We start from the raw sequence: 20153 nt of genomic DNA, 5'->3' as shown, positions 1-20153 counted from the left end.
TTTAAAAGTCAACCATTTAAGTCTCCTACCTTAAAAGCCATCGAAGACATATTGGGGGTTGGAATGGAACACTTTATCAAATTTATAATTTACAAAGCTACCCTTAATACTAGGGAACCTTTTAATCAAGGCTAATAAGACTTGGCCCTTGAGTGTGTCCTATTCTGGTCAGGGGGCTACAATACCATGGATAAATTCTTGGCATTTCTCCCAAAGTATGGCCTCCAAAGCTATTAAGGAAGGAATTGATAATCTGCAGAGCTGTGAATGAAAGCACAGTAACCATTAACTATCAAAGAGGTGTTTCAGGCCAAAAAAAAAAAAAAAGTAAAATACTAATAATTCAAAGATGCTGGGTGTTATAACTTCATTCCTGAATATAAAAAAATGCAAAAATTTAATTTCTAAAATAATTTTCAGCTATATATTTCTGCCATTAGGAGACACTTATAAAAACTGGTATCTACAAATCAAAACTTTTATAGGCACAAATAAATGAAAACATATAAAGCAGAGCTCTTTATTATAGCACTTGGAAAGTATTAGAATCTGATTTTTAAAAATCTATTAACTCATGCCTTGATGCCCCTTTGGGATAAGAGGAAGAACTTCAAGAAAGAATACCTTAACTTGCTTTTCCTTTTTTTTGCGTACATCTTCCCATTCATTTACAATTCTTCCCCAAAGAATCCAAGAATCTTCTTCAAGGTGGCTGAGGTTGCTAGAGGCTGATGAACTTGATACAAGGGAGGAGCCACTGTTTCTTCTTGACCCATTTACAGATCTTAAAGACTTACTATCCGTCTCTAACAATCTAAAACATAATTAAAAATTGCTCAAGATCTAATTTCACAGTGATACCAGATGAAGTAATGATGATACTTAGAGCTGCACTATAGCCATGGTTTTAGAATATACATAATTTCAATAATCTTCTTGGCATCTATAAAATTACTGCTATATTTTTTCATCTAAGCATGGCAATTTCAAAAACTTTTTAAAGACTTTGAGAGATAGGGAGAGGGGCAAAGAGAGAGGGAAGGAAAAAGAATCTCAAACAGACTTCTGCACTGAGGGCAGACTCTGTCTGACACAAGTCTCAATCTCACATCCCTGAGGTCATGACCTGACCCAAAACCAAGAGTTAGATGCCTGACTGAGCCATCAGGTGCCCCAAATTTCAAAACTTGATAGTAAATTATGTGAAATATTTTAGTGCTATTAGTCCCAACATAATTTCCCTTCATCTCACTAAAAAATACAAATTAGAAGAAATTCGGTGAGAAAAGTAGTTGGGAGGGCTTCAGAAATAAAGAAACTACAGTTGGAACAGGTATAACAAATTTTACAAAAGAACTAATCCTAACATGTTTAGAATGTGTCGTAGGCTAAAAAAACAGCAAGGCAGGGCCATACAAATCACCCAAAAAGACCACTTCTTTTTTCACTTTCCTCTACCCATGTATAAATCTGCCCCCCAAAGTGTTTTGTTTGGCCATACAGTGTTTGTATAAACTGAACAATTATTAATATTAAATTGGAATAGGCCATACAGTGTTTGTATAAACTGAACAATTATTAATATTAAATTGGAATATTTTACTTGTTTATATACACATATATTCATATTTATTCACAACTCTGGGGATTCTGTTGAAAAATAAAAAGATAGGACAAAACCAGGCCCATATTCCTGCACAGGAACAATAAGGTATAGCAGAGTAGGTGCTTCACTCTTTAGATGGAGTATTTTAACCCACTCAGTCTCCATAGTCCCTACTATTTATTTTTAAGATTTTATTTTATTTATTCATGAGAGACAGAGAGAGAGAGAGTGAGAGGCAGAGACATAAGCAGGCTTTAAGGAGCCTGATGTAGGACTCAATCCTGGGAGTCTGGGATCATGCTCTGAGTCAAAGGCAGACACGCTCAACTACTGAGCCACCCAGGGATCACGATAATCCCTACTATCTCCCAAAAACTCAGGCAACTAACAGCTGTTATTTATCATTGGGTTTGCACTCTCAAAGTGAGACCTCTTCACTCTTAAGGCTCTATCACCTTTATGTTTCCTTATCTGTTGAAAGATGAATTAAGATAATTTCAGAGATCAAGTCCATGACTCATCACATCAAATCCATTATTTCTTTCATAAAGAAACAGACTATCAAGAAAGGTTGGAAAATGTGGCTTCATCACTATAAAGATGTAAATTACATATCATTCAAATAAGAACCCTAAAAGATCTATTTGTGTTTTTAACATGGCTATATATACTTCCAGTAATTTCTTGAGAAAGTCATCTGCTTAGGATACAAGAAATGCTCCCAATAGTAATTTAAGATAAATAAAAACTAATAAAGAAACATATGTGTCAAATCCTACTGAATAGACTATAGAAATACCCTTTGTGTGGGAGATTTATAACTTAATCACCCTTTTGTTCCTGACAGGATTTAGCTCAGTTCAAAGTACATTAAATACTGAGTTAAAATAAAATCAAAATCTCCATATTAAAAAAAACTTCAAATCCCAAATATGTCATATTCAATAATAAAACACAATAACATAAACTGAACAAATTCTATTCTTATTTATGGGATACTTTATTTCCACTGCAACAATAATTTATATAAAATATCTCAAATGTTGCTAGAAACAGAAAAATTAAGGGTCAAACTATTTGCTATAAATATTCTTTATTAGAAAAAATAATTAATGATGGTGTTTACTTAACTACTGTTTTTTCCACAGATATTATTTCAGTAAGTCCACAATATATCTTATGGAAAAAATTAGTGTACCTATGTAAGTACTTTTATGTATGAGTCTAATCCCTCTGAATTCCAAATAGTATAGAAAAACAAACTTTACTGAAATAACTTGAGCCGAAGTTATTTATTTCAGTTAATTATTCATTAAGTGCTTGTTATATGCCAAGTAATTTAACTACTGCACTACCATCAATAGAGACATGTAGTTAAAAAGGAAATACTGGTATTTCCTAAGCTAAACATAAGTTTGAGATACAAAGGAAGTATAGATGAAAAAGTCCCTAAACAGAAGGCTTTTAGAGAGTTAGAAAGGTCTCAGAGATTGCCAAGTTATAACTTTTGGTGTAAGCAGGAATGCCAGGTGCAATCATGGGTGTGAGTTAGAAAAGAGGGTAAAATAGTTTATCTTCAGAGGACACTGAAATAGGTCCTAAATGAGAAGAAGAACATGCAGCCAAGAATACTTTATCCAGCAAGGCTCTCATTCAGAATAGAAGGAAAGATAAAGAACTTCCAAGATAGGCAGAAACTGAAAGAATATGTGACCACCAAGCCAGCTCTGCAAGAAATACTAAGGGGGATTCTGTAATAGAAAGAGGAAGTGCAAGGGAACAATCCACTAAAACAGGGACTGAATAGGTATCATGATGACACTAAATTCATCTTTCAGTAGTAACTCTGAACGTGAATGGGCTTAATGACCCCATCAAAAGGCACAGGGTTTCAGTCTGGATAAAAAAGCAAGACCCATTTATTTGCTGTCTACAAGAGACTCATTTTAGACATAAGGACACCTACAGTCTGAAAATAAAAAGTTGGAGAACCATTTACCATTCAAATGGCCCTCAAAAGAAAGCAGGAGTATCCATCCTTATATCAGATAAACTAAAATTTATCCCAAGGACTGTAGCAAGAGACGAAGAGGGGACACTATATCATACTTAAAGGATCTATCTAACAAGAGGACCTAACAATCATCAATATTTATGCCCTGAATGTGGGAGCTGCCAAGTATATCAATCAATTAATAACCAAAGTTAAGACATACTTAGATAATAATAATACACTTATACTTGGTGGCTTGAATGTAGCGCTTTCTATAATCGACAGATCTTCTAAGCACAACATCTGGAAAGAAACAAGAGCTTTAAATGATACACTGGACCAGATGGATTTCACAGATATTTACAGAACTTTACATCCAAACACAACTGAATACACATTCTTCTCAAGTGCACATGGAACTTTCTCCAGAATAGACCATGTAATGGGTCACAAATCAGGTCTTAACTGATACCAAAAGATTGGGATCATCCCCTGCGTATTTTCAGACCATAATCTTTGAAATTAGAACCAAATCACAAGAAGAAGTTTGGAAGGATTTCAAACACGTGGAGGTTAAGGACCATCCTGCTAAAAGATGAAAGGGTAAACCAGGAAATTAGATAAGAATTAAAAAGATTCATGGAAACTAATGAGAATGAAGATATAACCTTTCAAAATCTTTGGGATACAGCAAAAGCAGTCTTGAGAGGGAAATATATCACAATACAAGCATCCATCCAAAAACTGGAAAGAACTCAAATACAAAAGCTAACCTTGCACCTAAAGGAGCTGGAGGAAAAACAGCAAATAGATCCTACACCCAGCAGAAGAAGAGAGTTAATAAAGATTCGAGCAGAACCCAATGAAATAGAGACCTGAAGAACTGTGGAACAGATTAACAAAACCAGGAGTTGGTTCTTTGAAAGAATTAATAAAATAGACAAACCATTAGCCAGCCTTATTTAAAAGAACAGAGAAAAGACTCAAATTAATAAAATCATGAATGAGAAAGGAGAGATCACCACCAATACCAAGGAAATACAAATGATCTTAAAAACTTATTATGAGCAGCTTTACGCCAATAAATTAGGCAATCTAGAAGAAATGGGCACATTTCTGGAAAACCACAAACTACTAAAACTGGAACAGGAAGAAACAGAAAACCTGAACAGAGGACAGTGAAATAATATACACAAATATACAGAAGTATAAGAAAAAACGTATAAATGAAGTATTCCAAATAAAGATACTACATTATTTAAAATATTGTCCCTGACATACAGAAATGACTCAAATGGGCAACAGCTATGAATATAAAAGTTAAAATTATTAAAACTCCTTGAAGAAAACAGGAAAAATCCTTTACAACCTTGGAGGAAACAAATGTGTTCATGGGACACAAGGAAACACTAACCATAAAAAAAAAATTGATGAAAAAATAGACTTAATCAAACTTAAAAACTTTGCTCTTCAAAATATACCCTTAAGAAAATGAAAAGGTGATAGATTAAGAAAAAAGTGTTCTCAACATATGTATCTAACAAAAGATCAGTATCCAGAATATACAAAAAATCTTAAAATCAAAAGTTAATACAGTTTTTTAATGAGTAAGACCTAAAATTGACATTTTACAAAAGAAGATCAAGTGGCCAATAAGAAATAAAAAAAACATTGAACAACTTTAGTCATCAGAGAAATGTAAGCTAAAATCACACTATGTATGTATTAGAATGGCTAAATTTTAAAGATTGACCATAACAAGTGTTGCCCAGGATGGCAGCAATTTTAACTGTCATATATTGATGGTCATACTTCAACCACTTTGAAGGACTAAATACATTTTCATATGACCCAGCAAGAGAAACGAATACCTATGTCCTCAGAAAGACTTGAAGAAAGTTCAGAGAAGCTTTATTCATAATAGCTAAAACCCAAAACAACCCAAATATCCAGAAAAAATAAATGATCAAATTGTGATAGATTTCATTCACTGCAATACTACTCAGCAATAAAAAGAAAAAAAAACTAAAAAAATGAAGAAAAAAGAAAGTAACAAACTGCTGATACACATAATAACATAGATGAATCTTACAAATGTTAGGTTGAGTGAAAGAAGCCAGATGCAAAAAAGCATATACTACATGATTCCACTTATATGAAGTTCAAGAACAAGATACTATAGAAGAAAATATAAGAGTAAATCCTCATGACTCTAGGTTAGGTAAAGCCTTCTTAATATGACACCAAAAGTATTGAATAAATAATACACAAACACACACTAATTGAACTCATCAAAATTAAAAATGTTTCATACCTTACTAGATCCATCAAGAAAGTGAAAAGAAAACCCACAGAATAGGGAAAAAAAATTGCAACTCAGAAGACTTTTATCTAGAATATATAAGAAATTCTTATGACTCACTGAAAAGACAAACAACCCAACTAAAAAAATGGTGAAATAATCAGAATAAACATTTTTCAAAAAAATTACAAATGGCCAATAACTATATGAAAAGTTGTTCAACATCACTAATCATTTGGGAAATGCAAACCAAAACCTTAATAGGCACCACTTCACAACCACTAGGATGGCTATAATCAAAAAGACCTAATAACAAGTGTTGGTGAAGAAATGTAGACATAGGAACTCTTAGGCACCAGTTTTAGGAATGTAAAATGGTAAAAACCATTTTGGAAAACAGTATGGTAATTCTTCAAATAATTAAACAAAGAATTATCATGTGAACACCAATTCTACTCCTAAGTATACAATCAAGAGAAATGAAAATCTATGCCCAAGAAGGGAGGGGAAGTGACTGCTAATGGACACGCAATTTCCTGTGGTGACAGTGCACAAAAGTTACATAACACATGTTAGCGGCAGTATTATTCACATTAGCCAAAAAGTGGAAACAAAGCAAATGTCCATTAATTGTTAAATGGATTTAAAAAAAAAAACCACACTGGTATAGCCATACAATGAAGTATTACTCAGTCATGAAAAGGGATGGAAGTATTGGTACATGCTACAACAAGGACAAACCCTGAGAACATTATGTAAAGTGAAAGAAGTCACAAAAGGAAACATTGTATGACTCTACAGATATAAAATATCTAGAACTCAGAAAGTAGATTAGTTTTTGCTGAGAAATGGAGTAGAAGTGAGAGAAGCAAGAAGGAATGGAATAGTAACTGCTTATGGACATGTGCTTTCTTGTGGTGATGGTTATACAACTCTGGATATGTGAAAAAAACAGAGTTGTATGTATACTTTAGATTGGTGAATTGCATGTATGTGAATAATATCTCAAAAAGTGTTATATAAAAAAAGAACAGGTAAAATATATCAGTGGCAATAAAAATCAAAATAAGTTTCAGAGGGGTGAGGATGCTAGAAAGGGAATGAGGGAATTTTCTGGGATGACAGAAATTTTCTAACATGATAGAAATCATCTATGTGTTAATGGACGGTTTACACACAAATGTGTCAAAACTCAAACTAAAGAACTGAGCATTTCTCTGATTGCAAATTATACACCAACTTTATAAAAATTTATAGAAAATACTATCTATAGGGGCAGCCCAGTGGCTCAGTGGTTTAGCGCTGTCTTCAGCCCAGGTGTGATCCTGGAGATCTGGGATCGAGTCCCACATCAGGTTCCCTGCCTGGAGACTGCTTCTCCCTCTGCCTGTGTCTCTGCCTCTCTCTCTCCTCTCTGTGTTTCTCATGAATAATAAAATCTTTAAAAAAAAAAAAAAAAAAGAAAGAAAGAAAATACTATCTATGGTTAATGACTCTAGGAGTAGTGACAATTAGGTGAGAATCTACTGCTTTTCTATTCCTGAAAGCCCTTTCAGGAAGGCTAGTTTGTTTCTTTTTATTGCTGAGTAGTTTAAGCCCTTTAAAACTTTTTTTTAAATGACTATTACTTTGTAAAAGACTGTTTTTTATATATTAAATATATGTGTTTTGTTTTGCTGTTGTTGTTTTTTAAAGATTATATTTATTTTAGAGACAGAGAGAGAGATAGCACAAATAGGAGTGGCATAAGGGTAGGAAGAGAGAAAATCCCAAGACTCCATGCTTACCATAGAGCCCAATGCAGGGTTCAATCCCAGGACCCCGAGTTTAGGACCTGGGCTGAAACTAAGAACCGGACTCTTAACCAAATGCACCACCCAAGTGCCCTTAAATGTATCTATTTTGTAAAGAAAGGAAAATATGAACATTATTCCATTTTTTCCTTTTCAAATTCATTGGTCACGCTAGCAAATTTCAGACTTTTCTAAAGATGACCTTCAGAATTTTTTTTCAATGCTATAGGTACAATGAAGAAGTCTTTTGTTAGAGAGTTGGAACATTTTCCAGAAAGTAGTACTTGAACTGATACTGTCAAGACTCTCCCCATTGAGCTACTAAATCATGGTACACAGAAAAAGAATTTACACATTCATAAAGAAAATGTAGACTTGGGGAGCCTGGGTGGCTCAGTTGGTTAGGTGTCTGCCTTTGGCTCAGGTCATGATCTTAGGGTCCTGGGATCAAGCCCAGTATCCAGCTCCCTGCTGAGCAGGGAGTCTACTTCTCCCCCTCTCTCTGCCTCCTCCCTCCTGCTCATTCTCTCTCTCTCTCTCTCTCTCTCTCAAATAAACACATACAATCCTTGGGAAAAAAGGAAAAAAGAAAGAAAAGAAAAGAAAAGAAAAGAAAAGAAAAGAAAAGAAAAGAAAAGAAAAGAAAAGAAAAGAAAAGAAAAGAAAAGAAAAGGAAAGGAAAGGAAAGGAAAGGAAAGGAAAGGAAAGGAAAGGAAAGGAAAGGAAAGGAAAGGAAAGGAAAGGAAAGGAAGAAAATGTACTTTACAGAATAGGTAGTTAGAATCATGTATTCTTATTCCTCTTTGCTAAATACAGTAATGAAACAACTCAGGAAGACTCCTAAAAGGTTGCCACCTAGTTGTAATATAATTAAAATATTCTGACAAGATAGTAGAAAGTACATACTATCTGAAAATGTCAACAATTTCCAAAGACTTGAGGCTAGTTGGGATGCCAGAAAGGCTCAGTAGTTGAGCTTTAGCCCAAGTTGTGATCCCGGGTCCAGGGATCAAGTCCCACATCAGGCTCCCTGTGAGGAGCCTGCTTCTCCCTCTGCCTGTGTCTCTGCCTCTCTCTGTGTGTCTCTCATGAATAAATAAATAAAATCTTAAAAAAAAAAAAAAAAAAGACTTGAGACTAGCAACTGGGAAAATGGTAATACAGCATTACTCACAGGTCTGTGTACTGCTGAGAAGTATATTCAAAACGTACTTATTTCCCTTTTTGCAGTGCATGTGGGTTCACTGCCTTGTACAGATTTATTGCAGAAAAAGAAAGTACCTTTCTATCCCATCATAATTTCCTTATGACTAATATAAGAAGAAATTTAACAGATTCAAGGAAAAGAATACTGACCCAGCAGGAATATTGTATATGCTACAATCAAAGGCATTCTCCACAGGTTTGTGTGGCCTCTTGGCCATTTTTTATCTTCCACTATTATACAGTAATTCATAAGCCCAAATTTATTCATCCTCCCAGAATGCTGCCAGACTAAAACATCAAAGGTTGGATGTTTATTTATTGGAGTATACATAATCCTCAGCCTAAGTAAGCAACTCCAAGTTTTTGCTCTAAGGGCAGCATTTACAATGGCTATAACCCCACATTAACTGAGATGGGAGTGCGAGAAAGCTAATTTTCAGTTGGACTACACTTTAAGTGAATCTATATTTGGCTGCTCCAGAAGCTTAGAAGACTCAGGAGAGAAAAATAACTTCCATTTCCCTGATGGACAGAACTAGTGACTAAACTGAGAACAAGCGAATACGCCAACAGAAAGTAGTTTCAATTTTATATTAGGCAGATTACCTTCACCATAATTTTGCTCCTGAGGAACTGAAACTTATTCTCACCAAAGGGTCACCTATTTAAGGAAAACAGCAGAGGGTGTACTTCATGATGGGCATATGAGAAAAAAAGAGTAGCTTGATAAACATCAAAGAAAAAGCCTCTCACAATAATACCATGATTGAAAAATATAATGGAGGAGAAGGAAAACAATGGGTTCTCTTTTGGGTATCTGGCGTATGAAGTACTTGGGGGACATCAATGTAGGTAAGACGCATGGCAATGTAAAAGAACCTTAGAAAAGAAGTGAAGCCTACAAATAGAAATCTGGCAATTATCATAGTCCCCCCACCCCCTTATCCACAGCTTCACTTTCTGCAGTTTCAGTCACCCACAATCAAATGCGGTCCATTAACAGGTGATTCTCCTTCTGACTTATAAACAGAAGATCAAGCGTGGCCTAATGCTATGTCACAATGCCTACGTCACTTACCTTACTTCATCTCATCAAGGTAGACATCTTATCTCACATCACCACAAGAGAAGAGTACGTTAAGATATTTTGAAAGAAACCTCATTCACACAACTTTTATTACACTGTATTGTTGTAATTGTTCTATTATAGTATTAGTTGTTGTTACTAATCTCTTACTGTGCCCAATTTATAAATTAAACTTTATCATAGCTATGTATGTATAGAAAAAACAGTACATATACAGAGTTTGGTACTATCCACAATTTCAACCAAGCACTGGCATTCTTGGAATGTATCCTCCACAGAAAATGGGGAACTACTCTATTTATGATATCCTATTTTACTCAGCATAATGCGTTCCTATGGATATCAGAACTAAAAGATCAGGATACACAGCAACAGGTCATCATGCCATTTAGAAATGTGTAAACTGTTAAGATAATTTACAAAGAGATAAGGAAAGATCCAAGAAAAGCTAATGTAAAAAATTACTACATAAACTAAATTCACTGGCACTTGGTTCAGGGGGATCAACTTTCCAAACACTGTTTAAGTATCTCTCGTAATGTTACATCAAAGAAACAGGATATGAATGTACTAGGAGAAAGAATAGCAAGTAGCAAGTTAAAAGAAAGGCAAATCAGTAGCAACAAAATATCTGGCTGATTCACAGAGGAGGCACACCTTTTCTCATCAACACCATCAAGCACAAATTCAAGTCTCAAAGCAACAGAAACAAAAAGGGGAGAATTAAGAGAAAACCCAACAAATTAGCACAGGAAACAATTCAGAGACAACTTACAGTGAGATACCTACACATGACAGGGATGGCTCCAGTTCTGAAAGCACGAGAGGGTTTTCTTTTGCTTCTGTTTAAGATGGGGTCTCAAAGAAGGCAAACACAGGAGACTCGCACCTCCCTCTCAAATATCCTGATCATAAACTGATGGTTTGGGGATTACTTTTATTTTTTTGGGGGGGGGGGGGATTACTTTTATATAGACATTCCAGACAGACAAGCAAAGCAGACTTCTTACATTTCTTAATTTTAAAACAATAGGAACATAAGTTTAATAAATTCTTTAAATTATATTATCAAAATCCTTAGAAATCAGTTGATAAAATTCAACACAATCCTCAATAAAAAGAAAAGGATAAAGAGTTTATGTGAAGATCTTAAAGGCCTCTCATACAATTGAAATTACATGAATTTTTAACAGAGAAATTTGAAAAGATCTGTTTTTACTTCCTTCATAGTCATGGTTGTGTTATAGAGAGTACCCTCAGGAAAACAAGGTAATGCTTTAGTAGTAAAATTATAAAGATAAGATGAAAGTTAGATCATCTAGATTAGCACTGTACAACAGAAATATACTGCAAGCCCTTTATATCAGTTTAAGTGTTCTTAGAAGCCACATATAAAGTAAAAAAAAATTTAATGTGATTAATTTTAATAATTTTTACCAAATATAGTCAAAATATCATTTTACCATGTAATAAAAAATTTAATTGAGATATTCTTTTTTTCAAATCAACTCTTCAAAAATCTGGTATACATTTTAGTCTTACAGCATATAACAATTCAGACCAGCCACATTTTAGGTGTTCAATTTGCCACATCTGGCTTGTGGCTAACATACTGGACAGGGTGAATTCAGATGTTGGTAAGATAAAGATATGTAAATTAAGGTTTCAAGGATTCTTGCTTATTACATTTAAAAATACATAAAATACATTTACTTTAGTTTAAAAGAACCCTTATTCATTTCCTTATTCTCATATCTCATCTCCAAAAATCTGTTAAAAAGTAAATGTTTATTCCAAATAGTCGAATATAAAAGGAAACAAACATGGTTGCATTGCCGAACTTTTGAACCACACAAATAATGGCTGACCCATTAAAAATTTAAATCAGCAACATTCCCTCCTTAATTAAAATGCACTGCTATCACACTTGAACCTTACCTTCCTAAATTCATCTCTGCCAAAGCCTTTGTATTTTTAAAATGAAAAACACATTTAACACATTAGAAAAAAATAGCTGTCCCATTTCAACTTTAAGGCTATCAATCATTAACTTTCATCAAACAGATCTTTGATATTTCTTCACATTTCTTCACATCTTTCTGGGATTGCCACATGCACTGATTTTTTTAAAAGTCATAATTGCAGTAAAACTATAAGTAGGAAAAACTATATAAAAATTTGGTACTTTCGGATGCCTGGGTGGCTCAGCGGTTGAGCGTCTGCTTTCAGCTCAGGGCATTTCCGGGATTAAGACCCACATGGGGCTTTCTGCATGGAGCCTGCTTCTCCCTCTGCCTATGTGCCTGCTTCTTCCTCTGCCTATGTCTCTGCTTCTCTCTCTCTCCCTCTCTCTCATGAATTAAAAAAAAAAGTTGGTATTTTCATGTTTCTTAAATCATTTTCTAATATATTGCCATTTTTATACTTTCTGAATTAAAGAGAGTTAAGTAAGATAACCAGAGACTCATCTATATTTGGAGAAGAGAACAAAAAATCCTAAATAAAAGCATATCCATATATCCCTTATTTTAAGTAGTAGTTACATCTCATAATTTTTACTTTAGTTATATAACTTGCATATCTACATTATATACCCCAGAAGTGGTCAAAGAAAATTTAAGTTATTATTCTTATAATTTTTCCATGGGTTTAATAGGTTAGCAGGATAGTAGGGCAGAACAGGGAAAGGAGAACTAGACCTCGTGTTTGCCACTTTACTTTTTGTTAGAGTCAGAGATGTGTTTTTCCAGCAAGACTATTATGTAGATCACTCCCTAATAGACATTTTAAGGTATTCCCACTCTATTTCTTTTCCATTTGCTGCAAGTCTGATTTATCCTGAATAGGGGCTGATTACTGGTCCTAAAATGAAGAAGTGTGGAACAAAGATGTACTTAACCTGCAGCATGAGATGAAAATGAAATGAGAAACAAATAAAACTTTGTTGTTACAATTTTTTAAAAAGTAAATGGTGGAAATATTCCAATTAAAAGGCAAAGATCATTAGTCTGTATTTTAAAAAGCAAGACCCAACTATATGCTGCCTGGCTGACAAAGATTCAAAAGAAAAAAAAAAAAAAGGATGGAAAAATATATAAAATTTTAACACTATTCAAAAGAAAGCTACAATAACTATACGAGATAAAGTAGATTTCTTTTTTAAGATTTATTTTAATTTTTAGAGAGAGACTGTGTGTACACATGAGTGTAGGTGGGGAGAGACAGAGAGAGAGAGACAGACTTAAGCAGACTTCCTGCTGAGCCAGGGCAGGGCTCAATCTCACTACTCCAAGATCACAACCTGAGCCAAAACCAAGACTCAGATGCTCAACTAACTGCAACACCCAGGTGCCCCGGGATAAAGTCGATTTCTAAGCAAACAATATTACCAGGACTAGAGAAGATATTTCACAAGAGGGCATAACAAACTCAAATGCTTATATACTCAAAAACACAACTTTAAACTACATGAAACAAAGACTACAAAGAATTTAAACAGAAATAGTCAAATCCACAATTATGGTTGGAGGTTTCAATAGTCTTCTGTCAATATCCAATATCACAAGTAAACAGGAAACCAGCAAAGATACAGTAGACTTAATATTATCAAATAAATTTAATTGATTAATGTTTACAGAATACTCAAAACAACAGCTGAATATACCTTCTTCTCAAATTCACATAAAATGTTTACCAAAATAAGATCACATTCAGGATCATAAAACAAGTCTCAACGAGTTTAAATGGCTATTGCTAAAGGAGGGCTTAAAAAGAAATATACAGCACCAAACATTTATATTAGAAAAGACAATAAAAGGACACAAACATTACATACAAATGTCAAAAAAAAAAAAAATCACAAGACAACTACAGATCAATATTCACTCTGAACATAAATGCAAAAATCCCAAATACAATTTTAGCAGATCTAATCCAACAATATTTTATAAAGACAATATATCATGACCAAGTGAGTTTATCCCAGAATGCAGAGTTGATTTAACATTCAGAAATCAATGTAATTCACCATATTAAACAATAAGAGGAACACCACATGATCATCTCAATAAATGCAGAAAAAGCATTTGACAAAATCCAAAATCTATTTCTTTTAAACTCTAAGCAAACAAGGAAGAGAAAGGAACTTCCTCAATCTGATAAAAGCCATCTACAAAAACCTAGTTAACATATTTGATGCTTTATCCCAAGATGAGGAAAACAAGAATGTACGTCCACCACTTAATATTCAAATTTGCTAGAGGTGCTGGCCAGTTGTGATAGGCAAGAAAAAAAATAAATAAATAAAGGCACCCAGATTGAAAAGAAAGAAGTTCAAAGTGCTTTATTCAAGATGACATGCTCATCTACATAAAAAATCTCATGGAATCTAAAAACAATAAAAATATAAACCTACCAGAACAAGTTTAGCAAGGCTAAAGGATACATAAGGCAATACAATTCCAATCAAAATCTCAGCAAGTATTTTTGTGGAAATTAACAACTTGAGGTAAAATTCATATGGTAATGCTAAGTTCCAAAAACAGTCAAAATGGGTGAACTAAGTTGGAGGATTAACATGATCTGATTTCAAGACATAGTATAAAGTCACAGTAATCAAGATAGAACTGTACTGGCATTAAGATAGAAAACAGATCAATAGAACAGAGTTAAGTCTAGAAATAAGCCTATACATACAATAACAACTAATTTTTTACCAAAGTGCAAAAGTACTTAAGTGAAGAAAGAATAGCCTTTTCAACAAATGGTACAGGAACTATTAAATATGCATATTCAAAGTATAGATACTTTGAATCCATATACTTTGCTCCATAAACAAAACTAACTCAAAATAGATCAGATCTAAACATAAAGCTATTAGAACTTCTGTAAGAAAATACAGGAGTCAAGCCGGGTGACCTTGAGTCATCAAAAGCACAATGTGGGGGCAGCCCCAGTGGCGCAGCGGTTTGGTACCGCCTGCAGCCTGGGGTGTGATCCTGGATACCCAGGATCAAGTCCCACATCGAGCTCCCTGCATGGAGCCTGCTTCTCCCACTCCCTGTGTCTCTGCCTCTGTGTGTGTGTGTCTATGAATAAATAAATAAAATCTAAAAAAAAAAAAAAAAAACACAATCTATAAAAGAACCATTTCAAAATGGACTTCATCAAAATTTAAAACATATGTTCTTCAAAAGATACTATTAAGAGAATGATAAGCCACAGACTGGTAAAAAATATTTTAAAACCATATAGCTGATAAAGAACTCATATTCCAAATATACAAAGAACTCCTAAAATACAATGATAGGAAAGCAAATAACCTAATTTTTAAGGGGCAAAAGATTTCAAATTTCTTTTATCAAAGAAGATACTTCAATGGCAAATCAGCACATAAAAAGATTCTCAACACCATTAGGAAATGCAAAGTAAAACAATACTGTTAGAATGGCTAAAACTAAAGACTAACCAAGTATTAGCAAGGATGTAGATGAACTGAAAATTTCATAGTGATGGTGGGAATGTGAAAAAGTATAGGCCCTTTTGAAACAGTCTGACAGTTAAATATGCATTTATCATATAAACCAGCCATTCCAATCCTTGGTATCCACCTAGGAGAAATGTAGCATACATCTATGTATACTAAGGCTTGTACACACAAATAAATAATATTCACAGCACTTCATAACAAAAAGTGAATAAATTATGATATATCCATAATAGAATACTACTAAGCAATTAAAAATGAACTATTCATACACACTACAACATGGATGAATCTCAAAATAATTATGCTGAGTAAAATACTCCATGTAAAGTACTTATTATATTATTCCATATTTCTATAAAATTCTAGAAAATGCAAACTAATCTACAGTAACTGAAAGCAGATCAATAGCTGCCTAGGGATGGGAAGGGGGATAATAGATATGTTCATTTTCTGGACTTTCGTGATTATTTCACAAATATATATACATATGTCAAAACCTATCAAACTGCACACCTTAATTATATGTACTCTATTATGTCAATTATATACAAAAAAAGTTACTAAAAGTTATCTCTCTTGTTACCCTTAAAGCCAGTGGTAGTATATATCTTGACTGAACATAAAAAGGAAGTCTTCCAATAATTCTTTTGTAGCTAATGCCCAAAAAGAGCTTCTGATAATAATAATGTGAAAGGGTTTATAGGGTCCAGAGTATACATTCCTAACAACTATTCTATTTCATTCCCATTAAGAGAAAAGGGCATTTTGCCTTCCATGAATAAATTGAATGAAGAGATTTCCCACTCTAAACCATAAATCAGATATCTAAATTAAATTACTTTATAAATTAACCAAAGGGGACTAGTTAGAGTTTAAATTAAAAATGGCAGTTTTAGGGGCACCTGGGTGGCTCAATTGGTTAAGCATCTACCTTCAGCTCAGATCATGATCCCAGAGACCTAGGATTGAGCCCTGCTTTCACATCAGGCTCCCTGCTCAGTGAGGGGTCTGCTTCTTCCTCTCTGTCCTTCCCCACCCTCCCACTGCTCATGCTCACTCTCTTTCTCTCTCTCTCAAATAAATAAAATCTAAAAAAAAGAAAAGAAAAAATGGTAGTTTCTTTGCCTTAAAAAAAAAAAAATCCTAAAATTCAGGAACTTAGGGAATTTGCTATATTAAGAAACAAATCTCTAAAGCAGGGATTCCTGGGTGGCACAGCGGTTTGGCGCCTGCCTTTGGCCCAGGGCGCGATCCTGGAGACCCGGGATCGAATCCCACATCAGTCCCGGTGCATGGAGCCTGCTTCTCCCTCTGCCTGTGTCTCTGCCTCTCTCTCTCTGTGTGTGTGACTATCATAAATAAATAAAAATAAAAAAAAAAATTAAAAAAAAAGTCTCTAAAGCAATCTGAGCCAGGAGAAAATTTTAGTACAACTTTAGTTTTAAGACCAACTCTTCCAAAAAAGACTTGAATACTCTTGTTAAAAAATAATTCTGATAAACAAGGAGCCAAACACTAGAAAATAAACATTCATAGTATGGGTAAACTTATATATACATATATACATAAATGAATGATTGAGCTCGTATAACTGCAAAGAAAGAAAAGCCAAGCAACCTCACTCACCTGTTTTGTTCCTCCAGTTTAGCCAGGAGTTCTAAGTCGTCTGGACTCAACTGTGAAGGGGAAGATGGAGAAAGGGCTGGCGTGGATAGTGTGGTAGATGAGGATGTAGTGTGTAATGAAGCAGATGGACTTGCCACCTGACTGGCCATCTGACTGACTGTATGTGATACTGTGTTCTTCACCCATGAGAGAGTAGAACTCAGCTTTTCTGCAACCTTGTCTGTCGCCACCTACAAATAAAAATGAAAGTTGAATATATTTTAGTTTTATTGCATTTATTACCAAGAAGGTAAGAAGTTTTACCTAATAAGTTAAGTTATACCTAATAACCACCATCACAATATTTTCTTTGAGGTTATAAAGGTAAAACCTACTTTAGCAACAATTGTCCTAACATCCAGCTTTTGGAAAATATTTCAGTTCTGCAACATGAACAAACTAGAACAGTGTTTTCCAAACTACATGCTAAAGTTCTTCAGAGAGTAATAAAATCAATATGACAGGTAATGCCAGCACCTTTTAAAAATGAAAAAGAAAATATCAATGTAAACGTATACTGTTATTCTTATGAAATTGTCTATATGAACATATATTCTTATGAAATTGTTGGTTTAGTTACATATATGTATTACAACTACGTACTACACGCACATACATTTTTTAGTATACTGAGTTGGAATATAAAATGTATTCTGTAATGAAAAACATTTGAAAGCCAAGTAATTAAAACATGTCCAATGGGTGATGAGGACCCAGAAATGCTGTAACATAACTAATAATTCAACAAAAACTAGGGTTGCTTAGCATAAATTAAAATGTAATAAGACCCATGATACCTGTCTTCAAATGGCTAAAGAGTATTTTTATAGAAGAGGGACTTTTTCTAGAAGAACAAAATTATGATAAATGATTAAGTGAGTGGGAGAGATGCAAGGCACAATTTTCACATAGAACAATTCAGAAATAAAATGGGATGCTTAGAAAGAATAGACATCCCCATCAATGGCTATAACAAAGCAGTTATTATAACAGCCAAATGTCAGAAGCTGAAGATAACTTTCTGTTTGACGTAGGTAACCAAAATTTAAAAAGCCCTTAAGATCTCTCCAGTTGCTAAGATTCTGATATCCATATATTCAGTATAAATCATGCCCATCTCCTAAGCAGATATGTATACAAATTCAGCTGAAAAACAAAATATATATAAATAATATTCAAACATAGCATTATCACTTCACTAATGAAAAACAATATACATAATAGCCATATTTGAATATCTATATAAAACTAAACATTCTTAATGATATGTTTATAAAATAAGGTATTAATAGGCTTTTTAAAGGCCTACATTTTCTAAAAACTATCATAAAAAGAGCTTCTTTTTTTTTTTTTTAAGATTTTTATTTATTCACGAGAGACAGGGAGAGGCAGAGACACAGTCAGAGGGAGAAGCAGGCTCCATGCAGGGAGCCCGACATGGGACTCGACGTGGGACTCGATGATCCCGAGACCCCAGCATCACACCCTGGGTGTGAAGGCAGGCATTAAAACCGCTGAGCCACACAGGAATCCCCATAAAAAGAGCTTCTTGATTGTGAAGTACTTATATAAAAGCTAGTAACTATGAAGCACTTTTATGTGCTTTGAGAAGATCTTAAATTCTATATCATAGGTAAATGGCTAAAACACTGTGAATTATTTTCAGAATCAGCATAGTCTCAGCTAATCTTAGTTATATATAGCAATTCATGCACACAGAAATTACAACACCAAGACATACAATTCCAGTGAAACTATTTTAGCAAACACTATTCTCATGGTTTGCCCAAAGCCTTTTTTGTCACCTCAAAACATAGATGACTCTCTCTCTATCCCCCTGCCCTATTTCTTCCATCTCAACCCAGCAGAATATTTTGATGTAAGGAAAGGATAAAATGGAAAAGGGATTCTAAGATCATATTTGAGCAACTCAATATGAGACTGGAACTTCTAAGACAAAAATGTGATTACAAGTGTTGAAAGGGACAGAAGTTTTTTTTAACCTTAGAACACCTCTTATCTTTAGTAACTCATTTTAGAACTTACTTCTCTTAGAAACAGTATAATAGGTGGTATAAGGGAACCCACACTGTTGAGGGAAGAATCTCCAAGAAGGACAAATAGGATACAGTGTGGAACCCAAGGAAAAGAAGTATGGGGCAGATCACTTAGGCTTCCGGGCAAAAGAAGCCCTGCCAAAGCAGAGCAGCAGCATACCTCCTCAGGGCAAAGCCTGACAGGAACCAAAGGATAATTTAGCCAGAACTTCCTTTAAATAGTAGGAGTCATGGTAGACCACAAAATAGCCCATTGTGATTTGTTATCCTACTGATCTTCTCTACATAATTACAACTACAAATTCATTTGTGAAGATGGCACTAATTTGCATCACAGTAAACAGAAAACCTAATGTAAATCACAGTAAACACAATCACAGTAAACAGAAAACCTAATGTAAAATTTACAGAAAACTGTTACCGTTATTAATACTAACCATTAATTTCAAATATACTTACAAACTTTCAAAAATTAAGACTTCACATTTCCATTACATAAAAGTTCTCTACTAGAGTTAACTGTAGAAAAAGCAAAAGATTCCTATTTGCTTATTTTTCATTTATTAAAACAAATAAATTTTTCATACCCCTTCTGCACACTGTAGCAACAGGCTTCCATTTAAAGAGTTTGAAATAACCAAGAGCACAATCCTGACATCCTTCCAACTTTGCTGAAATTCAACTGATACGAGATTCAATCTAAATCTAATGAAGGCTCATTATCTCATCTTTAAATGTTAAATACTTAAATATAACTGGAGTATTTAATTGCAGTTGCATTTTAATAAAGTTTAATACTCTTGGTTCTAAAAATCCCATAGGACTGATTCATTTTTCAATATCATCATGTTCTATTTTTCCTTTAACTCTACAGTACTTTTCCAAATCTCCACCCTGTCACCTCTAAATCTCCTTCCCTCATCCTATGGTAAACTGAGGTCATGAAGACATAGTAA

At 34.1% G+C, this 20153-nt stretch overlaps 1 protein-coding gene across 6 annotated transcripts in view; it reads right to left on the bottom strand.

The window, feature by feature from the left end:
• The window catches only part of EVI5 (ecotropic viral integration site 5), a 195096-nt gene that overhangs the window by 132144 nt on the left and 42799 nt on the right, over positions 1-20153 (bottom strand). For 4 of the 6 annotated variants that reach the window (XM_041747686.1, XM_041747683.1, XM_041747685.1 and 1 more), the window contains exons 2-3: positions 17102-17331; positions 625-814 (exon numbers count right to left, since the gene is read on the bottom strand). In XM_041747686.1, coding sequence (XP_041603620.1) covers positions 625-814; positions 17102-17250 — 339 coding nt within the window. In that variant the 5' untranslated portion in view covers positions 17251-17331. Of the gene's footprint in view, positions 1-624; positions 815-11925; positions 11997-17101; positions 17332-20153 lie in introns of those variants that run through there. The other 2 variants (XM_041747684.1, XM_041747688.1) reach the window with 2 other exon arrangements.

This window comes from Vulpes lagopus, chromosome 3 (assembly GCF_018345385.1).
Source record: "Vulpes lagopus strain Blue_001 chromosome 3, ASM1834538v1, whole genome shotgun sequence".
NCBI classification, from domain to species: domain Eukaryota; kingdom Metazoa; phylum Chordata; class Mammalia; order Carnivora; family Canidae; genus Vulpes; species Vulpes lagopus.
Note: the sequence above shows the minus strand (reverse complement) of the source record. Positions and strands in the feature narration are given on the sequence as shown.